The sequence below is a fragment of the Drosophila elegans genome, unplaced genomic scaffold (assembly GCF_018152505.1).
Source record: "Drosophila elegans isolate 14027-0461.03 unplaced genomic scaffold, ASM1815250v1 contig_183, whole genome shotgun sequence".
NCBI lineage: Eukaryota > Metazoa > Arthropoda > Insecta > Diptera > Drosophilidae > Drosophila > Drosophila elegans.
Window position 1 is genome coordinate 12,560,741 of NW_024545550.1, and position 22,708 is coordinate 12,583,448.

The following is a 22,708-nucleotide window of genomic DNA, read 5'->3' on the forward strand; positions in this document are numbered from 1 at the left end:
AACCATTTACAGTGCTCATAAGAGTATCATATGAAAATGTTATAAAATGTGAACTTACTCTCAATTTATTTAAGTCTGTACAATCGGAAATAGAGTAACGATTACTCGAACTAAAGATCAACGATGTTAGAATTGTTTTATATTTTTTTATTTTTTTTTATTTAATCATCTGGCTTCAGACATTAAAATTCTGTTTTACATATTACTATATAGTTAGCTTATTAAAAGCTTAAGTTTTAAATATAATGTAGATATGGGAATAGTATAGAAAATGAGTAACCTCATATAATATATATACTATTCTGATCTCAGAAAAAGAAGGAATTTAAATCAAGATTTATTAAAAAAGAGATAAATAAATAAAGAAACCCAACTGGATTTGATCCTATTTTTATAAATTTGTTGTAATTTCTACTGAGCTTAACATTAATTTGATATTAATATAAGACGGTTTAGAAATCGTAATTAATAAATCGTAAATAGTTTTATTTTGGTACTTTCGTTATATTAATTTAGTACCCATCCTATTGAAAAATTGTTCAAACCCAATCGATTAAAATTCATGTAACAATAGTTTGGTTTTTTCACAATTTTTTGTCTGGTGTTTTACTTTTTTTTCAGTGCCCATAGACGAAACCGAATTAGAGAGAGACTCGAGCAGTGACACAGAAACTTAGGAGCTGGTGGGATTTCCCCTTTGGCCCCCCTTAACCCCCCCTAAACCCCCTGGGGATCCATCGGTCAGGGGTTGGACTACTGTGCGCCGCTTTCTCACATCGCTGCGCTCTTAAGTAAACGATCGACGCCCGGTGCTCACCGTCGACAATTTCGGAGCCAGTGCGTCCGCCAGCACTAAGAATGTGATGCAATTGCTTTAGGCCTGGGCAAACAATTCAATTTTCGGGCCAGCACCGCCTGCGTTACGCATACGCAGTGTGGTCCGCTTCGCAAATAGGAAATCATCTTTGCCCCAGCCATAAATGCCAACGAACCGCATCGGTGGGTGGATCGGATCGGATAGGCGAAAAGCGAATGCCTGAGTTCGTTTTATGGCACACATAAATCCGATTGCATTGACCATTAATTAGACGGATCTGGTTAGTTACACTGGTTGGCCAAAGAGTTCGAAACCGAAACAGAAAAAGATACAGATACAGAAACAGAAACAGAAACAGCAGAAACAGAAAGAGTAGCAGCCGCAAATTGACAATGGCATTGACATCGAAAAAGCGGCGCAGCATCTATTTTATTGGCTTTATTTTCAGCCAGGGCTGCAGCTAATCGAGCTAATCAAAGTGGTCAAGATGAGAGTATAGACTGAAGTCTGAAGAGTGAAGAGTGGCATCGGACGACCTGACCTCTGCTCACCTCGCAGTTTGGTTAAAAGCATTTAAGCCGCCACGTGATGTCCGTCGTTAAGCGTGCAGACTAAAATATAATATTTAAATGCGTCTTCTTTTCAGCTGAATTGATTTTATTAAGATTGGATAGTTTAATAAAGCTTAAGGGTTCTATTAAACACATTTCTCCTTATTTGTTTACATACTTCACACAATTTTAACTTAATTTTAATATTGTTTAGTGGTTACTTCACAACTATGATTACTTTTTAATAAATATATGGCTTTAAGTGAATTCCCCTTAAAAAAGATATATTTCAGTTATTAGCCAAGCTGATTTATAGCTTTAAAACCAAATCCGCATACCAACCTAATAAAAAATCTTAAAAACGCAGGAATAATTATATTAATGTCAAAGTCATGTTGTTAAAAAGACTTGATATTGGTAAAGCTGGCATATTTTTAGCTATGGGTCTGGCACACGACTTGGCTTATATAGCATTAAAATCATATTCCCATACCCACCTAATTTTAATTCAGAGAAGAATAACTTTTCAAATCTGATCTTAGAAACGCAGTAAGCATTTTAATTTTAGTTTTATTTAAATTCGCTTAAACACACTTATTTGAGATCAGAAGAATGGAAATGGAACTTTAATATAAATTTGTTGACAACAATGGTTTCAGGAGTGACTAGACAGATTCCAAAGTCATGTGGTCAAGAAGACTTGATCTTGGAAAAAGCTGCTCTATTTTTAACTGGGGGACTGGCACACGACTTGGCCTGGTCAACAAACCCAAGCTTTGAACTTGAGCTAGTCTTGTCTTATCTCTTTCCCAGCTATTTCGGTTTTGTTTTCGTTGTTTTCGTTTTTTTCTCAGCTATTTATGCAAATGAGGCATCTGCAGACGTGGTTATCGCGCGTGTTTTGTATTGATTTTGGGCGATCGTAAAGCGAGCAGTAGACACAAGAAACCTGGCCGACAAAACCCGACACATTTGTGCCCCGTCATGCGTGGTGGCCAAAGCCATTGTTGAAACAGCAGTGCGTCTTAAAACTTTGCCCTTTTGCCGGCCGTAATTACAGACTTCCGCCTTTTTGAACAGTTTCACAGCCCCACCCAAATGGGGCGAGTCTCAAAAAAGCTGGCGGGGATGGGGGTGCCTGGATGGGATGAAGATGATGAGATGCCAGAGGCGCCACAATGTATCCCGTTACAGGTTACAGGGCCATAAAGCGCCATAAACGCCGCGACGGCAAGGGCAAATTATAACGCATACGGACACGTAGTCGATTCACTTGCCGTCGGCTAATTGGACGTGCCAGGCCAGGATTCCCCTGCTCCTGCCTCTGCTCCACCCCCTACTCCTACAACCAACTTAAAAGTGGGCGTAACATAACAATTGTGGGCGATTTGCATACAATTTGGTGCTCGAGTGGCCAGCAAACTGGCGACGAAATGTTGCTACGTCATTGTTTTTGTTGTCGTCGACTGCTTGTGGCTAATAAGTCAGCATGAATGCGGACTGGTTTTGGCCTTTTGTCCCGCTGACAGCCGCTGACAAGCTGAACAAACGTATCAGCGGCTGACCAGAGTCCATTTGGCGACATTGTCAAGGTTTTTTCTACTCACCCTGCACTCACTATACACCTGCTAATCTGGCTGGCTGACTAGCGCTTTAAAAGTGGGAACGAAAAAAAGTGCAGTGGCAACAAAGCCAGCGAACATTGAATGTCCTTTGGCAACATGTTGCTGCAACACTTGTTGCTCGCGCCCACACAGCAGCAGCAACAGCAACAGCAGCAACAACAGCAACAGTCTCCTTTGGCTTTGGCTCACCACAAAGGAGGGCATATAAAACAGGCTGTTTCGGCAGACATTCGCACAGAACTGTTCCACATTCGAGCGGGCAACAAGTGTGTGTGTTTGCGAGCAAAAGAATCCCTTTTCCCGACCATTCATCCTAGTTCCTAGTAGAGGGACAACACTCAAAGGTGAGTGCCTGATGTTTTCGTCAACAAATGTGGGCATTACATTCTGCTACACTTTCGATTCTTTCGAAAAATAGTCAACCAATTAGCGTTTCACAGTGGAAATTTCTGCCAACAAAGCCAATTATGCTTCAGGCTGTAATTTAATGTAAAGTGTGACAATTTGCCACATTAACAATAAAAATGAACGTAAAAGTGTCGACCAGATTTCCTAAAGTCTAAAACACAATTATATTTTGGTTTCGTGGAGAGACATTTATTTTTTTTTATTGCTAAAGTGTATAGATTTAAGTTTTTAGTTTATATTTTAAAAATACATTATCAAAAAGCAATAATTTCTACAGTCGCGTTTGCTTTACAAAGTTTAGATTCTCAGGAACAAAAAATCTCTAATTCAAACAACTTTGAAATTAAGTTAAATTTTAAGTTTTTTTTTTTAATGCCAGAAACACAAAAAGATTAGTGGTAATTAAAAAAATGAATTCAACTAACTTTTAAATTAAGCCTAAATCTGCTGGTAAAAAATATTTCTTAATGGATTAAAACCATTTCATTAGCTTTCTTAAACAGATCTTTAGTTAAGCAAATTAACAAGTTTTTTGGTAATTTTGTATCTTAAATTATTGTTAATAAGGTTTTTTGGAAACTATTTGTGTTTTTCGCTTGAAAAAAGGAGAAAAAGTTAAGCTAGAACCCCTAAATTCTCTAATAATGCAAGAAAAGCATAAAACCTTTCTTAATGTTGTTCTAGAATAAATTTGTCGATTGAGTTGTTAGAAAATTTATAAATATTAAAAGCTCCATTTATAACTTCTTTGTTTTCAATAGTTTTTAATCCTTTCCCCTAAAAGCATCAAACATAATGCTGTAATCCTTAAATGGTGGTAATTTTTAATTGGCCAAAATGGCCAACAGCGCAACTAAAAAAACTGATTTGGTTTTGTCAACTTTTTCGACTCTTTTACCCGGAAAATTAGCTTGGGTCCGGCGAAAAGCCAGCCAGGAAATAGTTTTTCCTCGAAGCCAGCAGACACCAGCCATTTGGGTTAATGAAGGCAAATTGAGATATTTATGGGTGCACTTTTGGGTCCCAGCGCAGAGCTAGATTTCCATTTGCATTCGCACTCGCACCTGCTGCCAAATGGAAGGGAAATAGTGAAGCCATTTTCAGGTGTTGACGGCAGGAGCTCAAGAAGTGCAAAGCGAAGCGTGTGTGCAATTTATGATTTATCGTCGACACTGGACAACTGAAATGGCCGCGCCATCATTTGTCTCTCCGGCGGTGTCTCACCAGGCTGACAAATGATATTTAAATGCCCTGCCACGGGTAATGTGCCCTCCGCACATATATCCTGTATATCCTGCCAAGCCTGAAGGATCTGCTACTTCAAAGGTATCAAACGTATCGCATGTGCCATGCAAATCAGTTTAGGCCTACCCCGCCGAATCCCATGTTTCATCTTCCATTCGCCTGCTAAGCGAATTAACGAGTGTGTTATTGATACCAATTTCGATTCCCATTCCTTATTGTTTCCTTAAGAAGGTGCTTCTGGTGTTGGCTTTGGCCCAGAACAAACAAGGCAGTAAGACTGGCGTATTTATGAATTTTAAATGCACATTTCGGCATCGCAAATCAATCAGACATTTGGCAATTGTTGTCTACCCACTTCAAATTCGCTGACTCCTTGCCATTCCGCTGGAGAGGCTGTCGTCTGTCATATAATATTTTAGCGCCAAGCAGGGGCATTGCAACATTTCCAGTTGGAGCCCATAAATTAAACGCCGCCGCCGACTAGTTTCCTCTTTATGGGACCCTTGAGTTTCCCAAAAACGTGTTGCAATCACAGGCTGCAAGTGCAGCAGCAAATGCAATTGCAACTGCAGTGGGCCATTAATGACGTGGAGACGCTCAGAAGTGCGTATGCAAATGTTCAGACGGTTTGTCTGGGCCATCCTCCTTGCACTTTTGAATACCTAAACACTTGAATACGCCTCTGATTGCCGCGGCATCGAATTAAGCGAGTACCGTCGAAAGTATGTTAATGCTCGCGGTTGCGAAGTCCGCCGCTCATCATCCATCAGAAATCAGGCGCCGACTTGGAGGTCAAGTTTTTGTCGTCAGTTGTCTGGGCAAGTTTTTAATTTCTATCCAAACGGAGCACTCAAATTTTGACGGTGCTGAAGTGCTAATTGGCCACTGGTTGTCGGGTTTGAAAAACCCCTGTTTGAGGCTGACTTTTCCTACTTGCAACTTTGTTTCAACTTTCACAGCTCTTTAAGACTCATATATAATAACAAGACATTTAAAGGTTTTTGGGAATTTATAAACAATATAAATAAAAGAGCCACTTACTCGTAGGGCTGATAACACTAAATAATCTAACATGTTTTTTAATTAGACCTTAAAGAAAGGTGACCCACACATCCAAAGGTATATTTACTAGTAAGTTAAAATAGTTTTGATTTTATGTTCTGTTGATTAAAAATCAAATAACTTGGAAGAAAAGGTAAAGCTAGCGTACATTAATAAGTTTTGCAATATGAGAAATTATACTTTCATTTTTTTTCATTAACATTATTCAGTTTTCCAATATAAGTAATAAATGAAAAGTAATATCAAAAAAATTAAAGAATCTATACATATATATAGTAATATAATATATATAAATATATTTAATATATATTGTATGTATTTTGAGAATTTCTTCTGATTGATGTTCTAAATTTATTTTGGCATTTTTAGTTTAAGCTACATTTAGCCATTTGAATAACTTGTATGCTATTATTCTTTTTCCAAAACGAGGAGACCGGTAAAAAAAAAGAAGATAGTAAGTGTTATTAGTAACACTGTGATGTACCACATAAAGTTGGTGACACTGAATTTTTGGCCAAGTCAAAAACAGGCTGTCGAAGTGTAGTTTTAATGCATGATTTTATACTGACAAATGTTCCAAGTGTTCCGTTCTGAAGACCCCTCGATTTTGGCTGTCTGCTGCAGAACGCATCCTGCCTGCAGCAACCTGTCTCATATCTCGAATGTGGCGACGTGGCAGTCAGCGGATCAGCTTGCCTCGAGCCTTGAGCCTTGAGGCTTGAGCAGGCCTCGCAGGCTGATACGTCACCATATCCAAAAGCCATAATCATTTGCATCTCTAATGGTGCTGCTCGGTCGTCGTCCGGACGCCATACATCCACTGCTCCCCTGGCAGTGCCACTTCCACTGCCACATCCACTTCCATTGCCAACTCCCCCGACTTCCTTGAACCAGTGTTAATGCCTGTAAACCTGGTTATATGCCGATGTGGGTGGGTGAGTAGGTGAGTGGCTGCCCATTGTGGTGGCCCTAATGCGGTTGGTTAACTTTTTACGCGGCAGCCCAGCAGATCTGGCCATAAATATCATGATGGTTAATTAGCAGGACACTTTGTCTGCGCTTTGTCCTGGCCACTGGTGGCTTCAGTTACCGCCCTAAGTAAAACGAACAGCCTTAATGTGATTAAAAGTGGCAATAGATAACGCGAGATGCCATCGCCCCATGCCAACCATAATTATGGCCCCATATTCACTCCTTTTCTTTCCCTTCCTTGCCTTTACTATCCTTGCAGATGGGCATTGCCTTGATGTTCCTGCTGGCCCTGTACCAGATGCAGTCGGCCATCCACAGCGAGATCATCGACACGCCCACTTACGGGGGCAACGCGCTGCTGCAGGAGGCGGACTCTGAGGCGAGTCCGGCGCAGGACTCCACCAATGACCTGGTGGATGCCCTGCTCGGTAGCAGCGATCAGGGCGAGCGGGCGGAACTGGAGTTCCGTCACCCCATCTCCGTGATTGGCATCGACTACACCAAGAATGCGGTGCTGCTGCGCTTCCAGAAGCACAGTCGCCGGCCGCGCTACAAGTTCGATCCGGAACTTGAGGCCAAGCGAAGGTCCGTGCAGGACAACTTCATGCACTTTGGCAAGCGGCAGGCGGAGCAACTACCTCCGGAGGGCACATACGGTGACTCTGGCGAGCAGGAGGGCATGGCCAAGCGGTCCAACATGGATCGATATGGCCGGGATCCCAAGCAGGACTTTATGAGATTCGGTAGGGATCCAAAGCAGGATTTCATGAGATTCGGTAGGGATCCAAAGCAAGATTTCATGAGGTTTGGTAGGGATCCCAAGCAGGATTTCATGAGGTTTGGCAGGGATCCCAAGCAGGATTTCATGAGATTTGGACGCACTCCAGCGGAGGATTTCATGAGATTTGGACGCACTCCAGCGGAGGATTTCATGAGGTTTGGACGCTCGGACAACTTCATGCGCTTCGGGCGCAGTCCACACGAGGAGCTACGCAGTCCCAAACAGGACTTCATGCGATTCGGTCGACCCGACAACTTTATGCGCTTTGGTCGCTCTGCTCCGCAGGATTTCGTACGTTCCGGGAAGATGGACTCGAACTTCATTCGCTTCGGCAAGAGGGTGAAGCCAACGCTTCCCGAAGCCAATCAAACCAAGTCGGGTAAGTCGGAGAAGTCGGACAAGCCGGGCGACAGGAGTCCCGTGGACAAGGCCATGACGGAGCTGTTCAAGAAACAAGAGCTGCACGATCAGCAGGTTAAGAGCGGCGAACAGACGACCTCCTCGGCGGACGAGGGCAGCCTGGAGCAGGAGCCGGAGCAGGAGCAGGAGCAGTTCTTCGGCCAGTGAAGATCAGAGTTCCGATGGCGCCATTCCTTGTAAATAGATAACGACAAACGAGCACACGATTCGTAACTGATATACGTACTATACTATATGTTACATCCCACTCCCCACACGAACTCCCGACAAATGCCTAAACTATGAATTTTTAATGGGGGCTGGATTAAAAATTCACCACGCTTTGAAGTTCTTACCCATAAATATATGTACCTAGCGTAATTTCGAATGCATTGAGAAAAGGTGTGAAAAAAAAAGTATTTTGCCAAAGTTCCAAATAAAGATTGCTCTACTGTATTTTATTGTACTGGTGGTTTCGATAGTTTCGTATATTTTTAGATTCTTAGATAATTCAAATACAAGTGTTTCCAGGTGCATCATTAAGTGCTCAACTTCTTAGCCATTGTTTGAAAGGGAGAAAATAAACACGACTTAACAACGATATAACTCCTTAATTATTTTCCAAAAAATTGCATTGCAGAAAAGTGACCAAAAACCTGTCGTTTTAAATCCATAACTTTTATATCAGGCATCTGATGTAAAAGTGGTATATCTCTAAAGATTCGTGGCTTAAGCCTCTAAAAATCTGCATTTAAATTTTGTTTGAGAATATTAAGTTGTTATTTTTACGATATAACTCCCTATTTAATTTCTGAAAAATAGCATTACAGAAATGGCACCAAAAGCCTACAGTTCTAAGTCCATAACTTTTCTTTCAAGCATCCAATTTCGAAGTGGTATATCTTAAAAGTCTTCTGGCTTAGTTCTCTAAAAATCTGGGTTTAAAACTTGGTTTGTAATTTCGGGCCGATTTTTTGCAAATTTCATGATGTAACCCCTTCCTAAATTTCCGAAAAAATAGTCTGTGCAGAAAAGTGACCAAAAACCTGTCGTTTTAAATCCATAACTTTTCTATCAGGCATCTGATGTAAAAGTGGTATATCTCTAAAGATTCGTGGCTTAAGCCTCTAAAAATCTGCATTTAAATTTTGTTTGAGAATATTAAGTTGTTGTTTTTACGGTATAACTCCCTATTTAATTTCTGAAAAATAGCATTACAGAAATGGCACCAAAAGCCTACAGTTCTAAGTCTATAACTTTTCTTTCAAGCATCCAATTTCGAAGTGATATATCTTAAAAGTCTTCTGGCTTAGTTCTCTAAAAATCTGCGTTTAAAACTTGGTTTGTAATTTCGGGCCGATTTTTTGCAAATTTCATGATGTAACCCCTTCCTAAATCTCTGAAAAAATAGTCTGTGCAGAAAAGTGACCAAAAACCTGTCGTTTTAAATCCATAACTTTTCTATCAGGCATCTGATGTAAAAGTGGTATATCTCTAAGGATTCGTGGCTTAAGCCTCTAAAAATCTGCATTTAAATTTTGTTTGAGAATATTAAGTTGTTGTTTTTACGATATAACTCCCTATTTAATTTCTGAAAAATAGCATTACAGAAATGGCACCAAAAGCCTACAGTTCTAAGTCTATAACTTTTCTTTCAAGCATTCAATTTCGAAGTGATATATCTTTAAAGTCTTCTGGCTTAGTTCTCTAAAAATCTGCGTTTAAAACTTGGTTTGTAATTTCGGGCCGATTTTTTGCAAATTTCATGATGTAACCCCTTCCTAAATCTCCGAAAAAATAGTCTGTGCAGAAAAGTGACCAAAAACCTGTCGTTTTAAATCCATAACTTTTCTATCAGGCATCCGATGTAAAAGTGGTATATCTCTAAGGATTCGTGGCTTAAGCCTCTAAAAATCTGCATTTAAATTTTGTTTGAGAATATTAAGTTGTTGTTTTTACGATATAACTCCCTATTTAATTTCTGAAAAATAGCATTACAGAAATGGCACCAAAAGCCTACAGTTCTAAGTCCATAACTTTTCTTTCAAGCATCCAATTTCGAAGTGATATATCTTAAAAGTCTTCTGGCTTAGTTCTCTAAAAATCTGCGTTTAAAACTTGGTTTGTAATTTCGGGCCGATTTTTTGCAAATTTCATGATGTAACCCCTTTCTAAATCTCCGAAAAAATGGTCTGTGCAGAAAAGTGACCAAATACCTGCCGTTTTAAGTCCATCACTTTTCTATCAGGCATCTCATGTCAATTTGGAATATCATTAAAGTCTTGTGGCTTAAGCCTCTAAAAATCTGCATTTAAACTTTGTTTGAAAATTTTGGTTTGTTATATTTAACGATATAATATCCATTATTTTTCATGGACAACCTTGACAGTAGGGGATCGTATTGCGCGCCCCCGAGGATCCATTGGCACACGAGCAAGTGTGACGGTGAATTCAATTGCAAAAGACCATTTTTTTTTAAATTTTAAAATCATGGAACTGGGAACTGGTTAGGTTTGGGGCAGTGCTAGCATTCCATCGACGTTTTCCAAGTTTGGTTTGCGTCCTTGATAAGATAGGTATTTATTAGTGTCAATCGTTCTTATCGCCCAGCTGTGAGCATAAGAAAACCGCTACTTGGGAGTCGGATCTAAACCACTTAATATTGCAATTTTATCAGTTTATTTGGATTGACAAGTTGGCAAAGTTGTGTGGTTGAAACTTATAGTCAAACGGTAAACATTGCCAACGAACTTTGGACGCCGCTACATCATCGGCTGGACGGGTCTAAAGTCCAACTTGTTGCACCGATCTTGTTGAGTTGTTTGTGTTGTGTTTTGGAATAGAGAGTAAACACAACAACAGATATACATTCGCTTATCTAGGAACAGTTTAGTGCATTTCTAGAACTCTTCCCAGTACTAAACCGTTATAAGCTGAGAAGATAAGAGAAAATGTCGGCACTTTTGAAAATGCACAGAGGTAAGTGTTCCCAGACATCAAATTTCGGTTATTACATAACCGCAAAGATGCTTGAGAGACCTATTTAATCCCTGAACCACGCTGATTATACAATGATCTATTGCCCATCCAGTTCAGAGGCTTTTCCGACCCGCCCTGGTGCGCAGCATCTCGGAGGTGGCCAAATATCCCAGGATCACCACCCACTACACGCTGAATCCCCGCGAGAAGGATGAACGCTGGACAGAAGTGGACATGGAGCGCTGCATCGAGGAGGTGGATCTGGTGATCGTGGGCGGCGGACCAGCGGGCATGTCGGCGGCCATTCGGGCCAAGCAATTGGCGGCGGAAAAGGATCAGGTTTGCCAGTTACTATACGAATCCATCCCTAGCCCACTAAATGTGTGTCGTTGCACAGGAAATCCGTGTCTGCGTTGTGGAAAAGTCCGCCGAGGTGGGCGGACACATCCTCTCCGGCGCCGTCATCGATCCCATCTCGCTGAACGAGCTCATTCCCGACTGGCAGGAGCAGGGAGCTCCCCTCAACACGCCCGTGACCAGGGACACCTTCTCCTTCCTCACCGGCTCCGGTCGCATCTCCATACCCGTCTTCAAGGGCTGGCCCATGGACAACCACGGCAACTATGTGGTCCGGCTGGGCCACCTGGTCAAGTGGCTCGGCGATCAGGCGGAGGCCCTGGGCGTGGAGATCTACCCCGGCTGTGCCGCCTCCGAGGTGCTCTTCCACGAGGACGGCAGTGTGAAGGGCATCGCCACCAACGACGTGGGCATTGCCAAGAGTGGTGCGCCCAAGGACACCTTCGCACGCGGCATGGAGCTGCACGCCAAGACCACCATCTTCGCCGAGGGCTGCCGCGGCCACCTGACCAAGCAGATCATGCAGAAGTTCGGCCTGAACGAGGGCAGCGAGCCCCAGGCCTATGGCATCGGTCTGAAGGAGGTCTGGGAGATTGCACCCGAGAAGCATCAGTGAGTGAGCTGCCGCTGGCTAGCACAGAACGCAATCCTTTGCTACATAGATTATCCTGCCTTGCAGACCCGGTTTGGTGGAGCACACCATTGGCTGGCCCCTGGACCGCTTCACCTATGGCGGCTCCTTCTTGTACCATCTGAACGAGCCCACGCCCACCATCGCAGTGGGCTTTGTGGTGGGCCTGAACTATAAGAACCCCTGGCTCAGTCCCTTCCAGGAGTTCCAGCGCTTCAAGACGCACCCCAAGGTCCGCCACGTCTTCGAGGGCGCCACCCGAATCGCCTACGGAGCTCGTGCCATCAACGAGGGCGGCTTTCAGAGTCTGCCCCAGAAGCTATCGTTCCCGGGCGGCTGTCTGGTGGGCTGCAGCGCCGGCTTCCTCAATGTGCCCCGCATCAAGGGCTCCCATTACGCGATGAAAAGCGGCATGCTGGCGGCGGAGAGCGCCCTGGAGGCCATCAATGCGGACACACAATCGACGGCTGGCGTGGAACCCACCACCTATGCGGAAAAGTGAGTTGGGAGAGGTCTTCTGACAGAAGGCATCATTCTATGTAATCGTATTTATCCCATCCAGAATCAAGAACTCCTTTGTGTGGAAGGACCTGTATAGTGTGCGCAATGTCCACCCCTCGTTCCACAATCCCTTGGGCCTGTACGGCGGTCTGGTCATGAGTGGCTTCTCCATCTTCATGGGAGGTCGCGAGCCCTGGACACTGAAGCACGGTCCCCAGGACCATGAGTCGCTGCAGCCAGCCAGCTCCAGCCAGCCCATTGTATACCCCAAGCCCGATGGCAAGATCTCCTTCGACCTTCTGTCGTCGGTGGCGCTCACGGGCACGAACCACGAGGGCGACCAGCCGGCCCATTTGACGCTCAAGGACGACCGCATACCGGTGGACCACAACCTGGCGCTGTACGAGGGTCCGGAGCAGCGCTTCTGCCCCGCCGGCGTGTACGAGTACGTGCCCAACGAGGAGGGCGGCAACATGAAGCTGCAGATCAACGCCCAGAACTGCATCCACTGCAAGACCTGTGATATCAAGGACCCCAAGCAGAACATCAACTGGGTGGTGCCCGAGGGCGGCGGCGGCCCCGCCTACAACGGCATGTGAAAGGCATGCCATTGCCTGGAGCAGACCATTCGTGTACCGAAATTGCATTTCACTAGTTTTTAAAATCGAGAATTTGAACTTATGATACGGAATTAAGTCTAAAAGTTGCAATAAATTTGTAGAGAAAGTCAGTGAGCAGAGTCAGTTGCCAAAAAGGTTTTATTTAAAATGTTCTACTATCATTTGCTCGGTTTTGCACGCGCAGTTTCTGTTTAAAACACCAACTTATTAGGTAAATATTGAATCCACAATCAATTTGTCAATTTCCAAAACCTTTCATGTTCAGTGCACGGATAAAACTTGTTTCTCTTTTTATATAGTTTCACATATATATGCCATGTATAATGTACTATCTTGTTTTTCACCAAAACGGTTGCATCATGTCCTTAGCTTAGAGTTACAATTTAGTTGTATATGGTTATTTGAACAGACACATCGATGGACACACTTAACTCTCATTTTCTTTTTCCGAAATGCTCCCTTATTATGCTCTTTGTGCAGATCCGCATATCACTCCCACAGAGCTATCTAGAGTTTAGATGAACGTACATATATGGAGCCCACGACATTCTCTAAGTGAGTTCAAGCACAAGTCTTTGAATAATTATAAGAAGTATGATTGTGGCGTGCCACATAAATCCCATTACAACAGTGCGTAGGTATAACATTTTATCTAGGTATTATCCTAAAGGTACAGCGAATACGAATTTACACTCTGGACGATCCGATCCGTCTGTCTGCTTGACTATTTCTGTGCTGTGAGTGGTCCCTGTGACCGTAGGACGTCTTCTAGACAGTCAACTGTACAGTGCGTTGATCAAATATATATATAACTCCTATCTTTCCTTTCCTCTCTTTAAACTAGACTACATGGGTTTCTGGGTAAGCCTTCCTCATGCAATGCCAATTGAAACACCCCTTTGTACATTACGTGCTGCTTAGTGGAGGTTATCTCTTTCGGGATTTCACTAGGTTTCCGATTCGGTTTCGGTTTCGGTTAGGTTAATTATCAGTTACCAGATTTATCTACGCTTATTTAAATAGCACAATTAACACCTGTATTGAAATTTTTCACCATCAAGTTGTTCGTTATCATTATCATTTGCAATCAACATTGTTACAACATTCAGTTATATCTTCATGTATTTGTTCATCAAAAAGAGGCACTGTTTTTAAGGCAACACTACACAGTGAAGTTATATACCAGGTTCTATATACATCAACAGAATGAGGTCCAAATAAAAACGAAAGCTCTGGGAAAAACCGAAAAATCCTTGCAAATCATATGAAAATCATTTGGGGTCGGGTCAACGTAGGGTTTAGGTTACAACATTGAGTGGTGCAACAAATATACCCACAAATATCCACTTATAACATGTTTGTATGTACATAATGTATATATATATATAATATAACCAACAAAGAGCAGGCCATCCTCGGCAGCTCTTGAAGTTTCTGGATGAGATCTGCAATGAGATGGCCTGCTCTGTGGACTAACTACGTGTAATTTACACTGGGTTCAGGACCAGGGTCTCATCCTAAAAGTGCGCTTCGGTTTGGGGAACCTTGGCCAGTTGCTTAGTGTATTGTATATATCGTATATATGGCTAGAAAATATCGTTCACGTGCTGGTAGACGTACAATTTCGCTCTCCCGCTCCGCTTCAATCTGCTTAACTATGTAAATATGTAGGTGTTGTAAAGCTTGTTGTTCAATGGGGAAACCTGTAGAGTGTAAGTTTGCTTATTGTTTATGCTGACTCGCCGCCGACTGCACCTGCTGCAGTTTAGCTTTCTGTATTTAAATATGCACAGCTGATGCAGCCTCGTCGTCTCGAATACAAATACAAATGTACATAAATATTTTACTCTTTTTGTTTGCGCCTTTTTTTTGGCGCTGCTGTATAAAGTGCAACAGGTCATGTGCATATGGCCAGTGCAAATATCTGCGGGCGCGTTTACCTCTTAGTCAAATATTGGCAATTTCGAAATGGGCAATTGACATTGACACAGGCGCAGACACGCCCACTACCCACTGGGCCTGTTTAAATATGACAGGGTACAGAATTGTACAGAAAACAAATAAAGTAATGGATTAATCAAATAATAATATTAACTGGTAACGGGTAAATGGGAACGCAAAATAAAAAAAAAAACGGAAAAATGTTCTTGAATAATTTTATTTAAATTATATTTTGTTGAGTTGTTGTTGCTGTTGCGATTGTTGTTGTTTTACAAACGGCATTTAAATGTAAAAAATACAAAACTTAGGCACAAGAATTTGAAGCACTTCAAATTGAATAGAAATCCACTTTAAATTTAAATTACAAATTATGACTTCGTTTCGCTTAAGAGATGAAAAGAGAAAAGTGTCTATTAAATAATCGCTTAAATCAGAACTAAATCATAATCATAAAGTGTGTGTGTGTAAATGTACTGGCTGCCAAGGCTGCTGTTGTGTGATTCATGCTGAAATCAACAATGCCTAGCTATCATAGAAAACAAATCGGTTTCGATCGATGATGAACCGCCAAAAGTGTAAGTGCGCAGAACAGATAAGACCAAATAAAAATTGACGATAAATTGCACAAAATTACAAATTATGATCGAACACTGAGTACATCTGCTTGAGGGTCTGTGTTTTGCATAGAGTTTCTCAATCGACTCATCGTATGACTTGCATGGTTTACGTATCTCGTAGTTTCCTACGAACTAAGTTTAAAACTTATGACACTAAAATCAAATATTTACAGCATAAAGAGCTCTTTCTTTTGTTTTCTTTTTGTTGTTGTTTTTGTTTCTCTTTTGTTTTTTTGTTTTGTTTTTTTTTTGTCTGCAGCATTTCGTCCTAAGATTAGATTTAACATTAACTTTAACCATACTCGTAACTGTATTTGTAATTGTAACTAAACTAAATCAGCTCAACACTCTAACCTGCTCGAAACTTCTCAGCAGTATGCTCTGCGTTTATAATTTTAAATTATAATTTATAACTATTACCGTAGGTGTGTGTGTGTGTGTGTGTGTGTGTAATTGTAATTCATTTAAGTTACAATAACTATAAGATATGACACTGTCACTGTTTGCTTAAACCGAAAACAAAACAAAACTGCCTCCTTTCTGTTTCCTTTCTTCCTTTCTCTCTTCCTCTCTTTTTCTCTCTCGCTCTCGACTATTGCACTGGTCCTTAAACGGAAACGGAAACGGAGGATCCTACGGGTGCTGCTGCGATCCGTAGGCCACCGCCAGCTGCTGGCCATAGCAGTCGTAGCCGCCGGACTGTAACAGGCTGTAGGAGCTGCGGGCCATGTCCTTGCGCGGCGGTGGTGGCATCATCGCCAGGTCATCGCACTCCGCTGGCTTTTTGCTGCTGCTGCTGCTGTTGCTGCTGTTGCTGCTGCTGATGGTGTTGCTAGTGTTGCAGCTAGTGTGGTGGTGGTTGTGATGTTGCTTGTAGTGGCTGCTACCGGCAGCTCGTGCCGGCTATGTGCCCCATCCGCCCGATATTCTCGGCCGTTTGTGGTTGGGAGCATCGTAGTCGCCGAGCTGCTGCTGCTGCTGTTGCTGCTGGTGTTGCTGCTGCTGCTGTTGTTGATGCTGCTGCTGCTGCTGCTGCTGCGCGGCAACGGCGGCCAGACGCACATCCTGATCGCTGCTCGGCGCACCTGCATTAAGGATAATGAAGTCTGTTAAGCTATTAGTTTGATTTGCACCAAGGTCGCGTGTGTATGACAAAGGCAGGCGGGCATTTAAGGCGGGCATTCAGGGCGTGGCCAGACACTCGGACATTCAGCATCTGACCATTGTGAGAGCGTGTCTTGTGGTTATGGAGGCCTGGAGTTCTAAAAGTCACTTAGTTTTAATATTTTGTTTGAAATCTTCTAGAACTCCAGACTGTGTGTTTTTGGTTAGCAGGAAATCGCTTGGTTGTGTGATTGGTTAGTAAATGGAATCAAAAAACAAAAGCCAAGCAAACAAAAATTTCTTTGGAATTTCACAATCGTGTTAAGATCCCCCGAAACTCAAACTAAATTAAACTCAAGATGTTTCAACTGCCCCCTTGCCCTAAAACAAAAGGAATTCCATTGCATTTACAAGAATTTTGCTATATAGTTTTGTATGAATGTATGCGTAGATATATAGGTGTTTTTGTATGCTTGTTCATGTGTATGTGTGTGTGTGTGTGTTTTTGAATGTATTTGATGTATTTTCGTTTGTGGCCAATTTACCGGCAAAATTCCATCTAGGATTATGTCCCATTAGCGCGCGGTACGGATATCCTTCATACTTATCATGCCCTACAAATTATCACACAATGTGGTTGTTGTCGTTGTCGTTGTGGGTTAATGCAAAAGAAGACAATCGTATTAAATAGTAACAATATTAGAACGGCAGGTTGCACAAGTATTTGGTAAAGAGTTAAACGAAAACGAAACGCGGCGTATACGTAATGGAGCATTAAGTATACGCCCGTTGGGCACTAGAAACGGAACATTAATAGGGATAGCGAGGTATAAAGATAGTTTTTAGCACTAAAAACATGCCGCTTTACAAAATGTAATTTATTTTAATTCGTAAATTTGCAACTCTAGAGAAATTAGTAGACAAACGGCAGCAATTTTTGCAAGCGGAAATCCTTCGAACACGAGGTAGAAGTCAAGGTACAAAGGAAAAGGAGAGCGAGAGCAAGAAAGTGAATGCCTACCTGGAGTGGGTGTAATGTGGCCCGTGGACGAGGGCCTCGAGCTGGGCATGACCAGGTGGTGCTGCTGCGCGTGGCTCAGCACGCTCAAATTGGTGGCCTGCTCCATGCTCCCGTTGCTGCCGCCGCCGCCGCCCCCTCCACCTCCTGGGCCCGAAGGACCTCCTGCCAGCACGCTGACGTTGTTCAAGTGCGTAATGACGTTGGCTGCACTCACGGCTCCCGAGCCACCACCTCCTCCTCCTCCTCCTCCACCTCCTCCTCCGCTGGCATTGCTGCTAGTGCTGCTGCTCGATCCGCCGCTACCCGTCGACCCATTGCTGTTCTGCTGATGGCCACTGGCGGACAGGTCACGTGGCGGCGACTGCGGCTCGGCCTTGACTTTAATGGAGACGGGTGAGGTGGCGGGCGGCGGCGTGCTATTCGAGACAGCCAGGTGCGAGAGACTGGAAGAAACATTGTGAAATGCATGATTATATGTCCATTACAAAGTTTTTTAATGGTTGTAAACGATGCAGCGGCATAGCACTGTCCTAACAAGAATGTAAGGTCAAAATATTTTAAATATTTTAAATATTTTAAATATTCTATAAAACGACTATATTTTCATTTACGTATGTGTTTAACCTTAAAGATATCGTTGCCGTTTCTAAAAACGCTAAAACCGTTATTCTAAAATAGTTAACTATTTCAGAGTATTTTTGCATCTATCCTCGACTTATTACTATGTGCAATCTATATAAAGATTTTTGGGAAATAAACTTAGAGATTTGTCTGCGTAACAAGGGCTAGATCAACTCTCTAGGGATGCTGATCAAGAATATATATACTTTATAGGGTCGCAAATGCCTGTCACCCTACTTTGCAAACTTTTGTAAAATACATGGTTGTAAACGATGCAGCAGCAACTGCTCACCTAGAGTGCGGCACCAGGCCCTGATGCCAGGTGTTGAGGCTCATGATATCCGCGCTGCCCATCACGCCGGAGGTGGAGAAGTCCTGCGCCCCGAAGGAGTAGCTCGTGAGGGCGGGAATCGGCGTCTGCAGCGTGACCACTGGCGTGTTCAGCGACGTCTGACTCTGTCGTTGCTGGAGAAGAAGAGATAAAACCAGGATAAAAATAGACCCAGTGAGGGAGAACCTGCATTCAATACTCACATCTGAATAGGGCACGTCGTCGGGCGCGGACATGTTGGGCGGTATGGGGGCGATGGTGGGCGGTATTACGACCCTCAAGTTGGAAGCTCGTCCATTCTGGCTGCCCGGCGACTGCTGCTTGATGGACAAGTGATGGGCTGCAAGGAGATCTCGGTTAGTCGGGGAGCCACAACCAATCGGAAAGTTTAGCCAATGATGGAGTGATTTCCAGTTCGGGAGGGTGTTAAGTGAGGGGTGAGGAGTAGGTGGAGTAGGTGGAGTAGTAGGGGTGATGTTTATGCCCACCTATGCCAGGACTGGGACCCGGACTCGGTGATCCCACAAGCGGCGAGTGTGAATGCGGATAGCCGTTCGACATCTCCAGCATGGAACCCGATGGATAGACTGATGAGCCGAAAGAGAAGATAAGAATGTGCAAACACACGTTTAGACCGAATCGCAATCGCTATATATACACTTTATATATATATATATACTATATACAGAACTTCGCACGCAACTTTTGGTTAGATGGCGGTGAGTGGGTTACGGAAATCAGAAACAACAGAACAACGGTTAGAAAGTAAGAAAGTTAGAGTAAGAGTTAGAGCAACCATGCACTTCAAATTAGTTTAGATCGAAAAGTAACGCAACGAAGAACAAAACCAACAAGATAGATAGATAGAAATGTGTGTGCAGCCGGCGCGAGACACTGTACTAACTTATCAGGGACATCCCACCTGAATCCGTCTCCGAACTCGATGGACGTGGGCTGATGTTGGTGTGCGACATCTGGGGGCTGGCCTGCAGCAGGTTGTCGCCGTAGGAGCCAGGCACCGGCACGGAAACGGGCAGCGTGTAGCTGCTGTTGGGCAGCTGACGCGGCGCTCCCGCTCCGCCGATGGCCATCTGGTTGCGCTGCATCATGTTCTGGAACTCCTCGTCGATCTTGTTGTACTTGGCCTCCGTGCGCGGCGTGAGTGTGTAGTCCGTTTCGGCTTCCGGCGAGTCCGGCGACATCACGCCGTTCTTGTTCTCTTTCTGCAAGTCGGAAGGGAAAATCAAGGGAAATATTCAAAAGCGTGCGACGAGTGACGTGTTAATTGGCCCAGGCTTTTCCTTCTTTCGGGCCACTTGACGCTTTGTTGTGCTAAATTATGTAAATGCAAATCTTGTCCTACGCTGCTGCTTCGCTGCTGTTTCCCCGGCAGTATTAACATTACAAAACCATTTACCCGCGGACAGCGACAACGGCGACGCCGCATTAGAAATGCAAAATACTTTGGCGACATTTCCCCTTTCTCCGCCCCCACTTTTCTTTCCCCCCATTTGCTCTCAGCTAAATTCTGCACTCGCTGTTATTGTTATTGCTTTAATACTTGCCAAGGGCTATGCAAGTTATCTTAAAGTTTAGTTAAGCAGCAATTCCGGTAGTATGATTTTATTGAAGAGTATCCAAAGATGTTTAAGTTAAGTATGCACAGTAATAAATTTTGTTTTCAAGATTGCATAATTTTTTTATTATTCAAGTAACTTTGAAAAGGTTAAAAGCTCTTTATATTGCAGCTTGGTGGGTTATTAACAATTGAAAAATAATATGATTATTTAGTAAAACTAAAACAAAAAAAAATATATATAAAATCCCTTTTAATACTATACCATGTAACCCATTTAACTCATAAGCAATATTGTAATATTTTTAAACACCTTTTTTAAGAACAGCTTTTTCTAAAATTATTTCCAAGGCAGCTGAGTCTCTGTTTAAATATTTAAATCAAGAAGTAAATTGCAATTATAGTAAAAGGGAAAAAGACTTTTTTAAATAGGCGTATTTTTACAAACCCCAGGGTATTCCTAGCTTTTCTCCAGTATCCGTCAAGTTCCCCCTTGCTTTGCACCCTTCTACTACTGCATTTACTGCTGTGCTTTTCACGACTCACTTGAATTTGCATAATGACGCTCTTTCCCCGATTTTCCCCGCTTTTCCAGTCCGTTTTTCCACCCCATTTTCCTTGCAACTTACCTCGATGATGTTCTTGTTGGTGAGGGACTCGTGGGGCTCGTTGTACTCGGTGTACTTGAGCAGAACGCGATCCATGTCGGTGCTGGCATACTGGTACAGCTTGTTGCTCGACGAGAAGATGATGAGGGCGATCTCGCAGTCGCAGAGCACCGACAGCTCGTAGGCCTTCTTCATCACGCCGAACTTGCGCTTGTTGAAGGTCACCTGCGGAGAAAAGAGAACCGGAAACGGAAGTGCGTTCAATTACGGCCCGTGCTCAAATATTTATGCGGTTCGAAAATGTAATTAGAGGCATGGCCTTAGCCCAAGTGGCCTGGCCAAGTGGCCAAGTGGCCAAGTGGTAAAGTGGCAAAGTGGCCAAGTGGCCCAAGCCCTTGCTGGCTGGCTAGTTGGTAATGAATCGATTATGGCCGAGTCAAGGCCAAAGGGGCAGAACAATAAACAAGTTGTTACTGTTCCTTGTTCTTTTCACTGCCGGCGAATGACGCGTTTATGGCTTGGCCAAGACATCGCCTTAGCCACAGCCGAAAGTAAGTGGGAAAAACCTGCGATGACACGACACACAACGCTTGCCAGTTAAAAAATTGGAATGGTAAGTGAAAATAGGATCCTTTCCTTTGGAAAAGGTTTGGGAAGTCCACTTTAAGATATGAGTGAGTACATTTCTGTAAGCTTTCTTAAGGATTTGTTGCTTACTTTCTGTGAACAGGGACATAAAATGAAATTACTTTCAAAACATTACTTTAAATTTGAAAATTCAAAATCAGTAATCACATAACCAATTATAGAAAATTCAGTAGAATGCAATATTTGCATTTTGTTTAGATTGCAGCAAATGCTAAACTTCACAATCGTGTCATTTAATCAAACAACAAATTAGATTGGATTAGACACCAATCAACTAATTCATTGTAACAATTTAATGAGGAAACGCTTTCTCGACACCGATTCAATTTCAATTAAATAGCCTTAAATCGATTCACCTCCAGTGCTTTATCATTGTCTTAATTAAGTTAAATTGCCATGGCAAACTGTTAGCTCCAATTCGGAGCAAACAATTGTTGCTCACTGAATTACGGAATTGTTATTGTTATTTGCTGGGGATTGGCAAACATCTATTGACACTCACCTGCCGATTGCGTTCGTCGGTGATGCGTGATATTTGAATTTTCTTGCGACCCATGGCAACAGTTTTCCTATCCTCCTGCGATTGTAACTGAGATGACAATGTCCTTGGCTGATGTTCCTGCTCGCTTGGTCGCTGATTTGCTGCTTGGATTTTCCGGCAGCTGATGGGGAAAACTCAGTTAGTCGCTGCCCTGCGGATTGCTGTGGCTCTTCCTGGTGTGGCAGACGTGGGGCATATTTATATATATATATATATAGTATCTATATATTATGCCTTCTTTTTGTTGTATAAGTGGACGGCTTGTCAAAACGGCAAATTCTCTTTTTGTGTATACATATATAGGTGTGTATATAATTTTATATAATTGTTTCCTCAGGTAACTGCAACGAGAGATGAACAGGATAGAAAAGATAAGTAATGGGTGGGATTTAGAGTATAGGTAGTGGAGAGTGCAGAGTGGGGGAGTAATGGCTGACCATTTAACCCACATAGCTGGCTACTTCAAAGGGCTTTTCCAGCTGGACGGGACAGGATTTGCGATTTGCGGTCAACTGACTCCATTGTCATCGCTCCACTGGCGTTGAAAGTTCAATGCACCGCTAATGAAGAGCAAGTTGTGTCGTAAATGTACTACATATCGCCCGCGATGACCTATTTCATGGGCTGGCTTCAGTTAATTGATGTCGCTGCCTCCAACGGACCCTACGCATGATTAGATTCGCGCTGTCCCTCCGCCGGAGACCCTGGGATCCTAGATCCACTCGCTTTGATGTCCTGCCAACGCTCACTTA

The 22,708-nt window shown here is 43.0% G+C and overlaps 3 protein-coding genes across 14 annotated transcripts in view; 2 read left to right on the forward strand and 1 right to left on the reverse strand.

The window, feature by feature from the left end:
• The first annotated feature begins 3,238 nt into the window (after positions 1–3,238).
• On the forward strand, positions 3,239–8,316 carry LOC108141273 (FMRFamide-related peptides). The gene is made up of 2 exons (XM_017264539.2): positions 3,239–3,337; positions 6,940–8,316. The coding sequence occupies exon 2, from the start codon at positions 6,940–6,942 to the stop codon at positions 8,026–8,028; it is 1,089 nt and encodes a 362-aa protein (XP_017120028.1). The 5' UTR covers positions 3,239–3,337; the 3' UTR covers positions 8,029–8,316.
• Positions 8,317–10,458: 2,142 nt separating this feature from the next.
• LOC108141336 (electron transfer flavoprotein-ubiquinone oxidoreductase, mitochondrial) lies at positions 10,459–13,058 on the forward strand. Its single transcript, XM_017264635.2, has 5 exons — positions 10,459–10,839; positions 10,952–11,178; positions 11,237–11,808; positions 11,876–12,325; positions 12,390–13,058. The coding sequence occupies exons 1-5, from the start codon at positions 10,812–10,814 to the stop codon at positions 12,925–12,927; spliced, it is 1,815 nt and encodes a 604-aa protein (XP_017120124.1). The 5' UTR covers positions 10,459–10,811; the 3' UTR covers positions 12,928–13,058.
• A 2,878-nt stretch (positions 13,059–15,936) lies between these two features.
• LOC108141337 (myocyte-specific enhancer factor 2) overlaps positions 15,937–22,708 on the reverse strand; it is a 45,937-nt gene continuing 39,165 nt past the window's right edge. Inside the window, exons 4-12 of one of the 12 annotated variants that reach the window (XM_041707321.1) lie at positions 21,918–22,297; positions 20,789–20,992; positions 19,506–19,806; positions 19,072–19,170; positions 18,787–18,923; positions 18,545–18,717; positions 17,632–18,074; positions 17,156–17,224; positions 15,937–16,591 (exon numbers count right to left, since the gene is read on the reverse strand). In XM_041707321.1, coding sequence (XP_041563255.1) covers positions 16,410–16,591; positions 17,156–17,224; positions 17,632–18,074; positions 18,545–18,717; positions 18,787–18,923; positions 19,072–19,170; positions 19,506–19,806; positions 20,789–20,992; positions 21,918–21,971 — 1,662 coding nt within the window. In that variant the 5' untranslated portion in view covers positions 21,972–22,297 and the 3' untranslated portion in view covers positions 15,937–16,409. Of the gene's footprint in view, positions 16,613–17,155; positions 17,225–17,631; positions 18,075–18,544; positions 18,718–18,786; positions 18,924–19,071; positions 19,171–19,487; positions 19,807–20,788; positions 20,993–21,917; positions 22,298–22,708 lie in introns of all 12 variants that reach the window. The other 11 variants (XM_017264637.2, XM_017264636.2, XM_017264644.2 and 8 more) reach the window with 11 other exon arrangements.

Bases quoted from the DNA above. Each gene is read 5' to 3' on its own strand.
- LOC108141336 (XM_017264635.2), top strand. From the start codon at position 10,812: ATGTCGGCACTTTTGAAAATGCACAGAG. The intron at 10,840-10,951 runs GTAAGTGTTCCC...TTGCCCATCCAG, and splicing joins ACTTTTGAAAATGCACAGAG to TTCAGAGGCTTTTCCGACCC. The intron at 11,809-11,875 runs GTGAGTGAGCTG...CCTGCCTTGCAG, and splicing joins ATTGCACCCGAGAAGCATCA to ACCCGGTTTGGTGGAGCACA.
- LOC108141273 (XM_017264539.2), top strand. From the start codon at position 6,940: ATGGGCATTGCCTTGATGTTCCTGCTGGCCCTGTACCAGATGCAGTCG.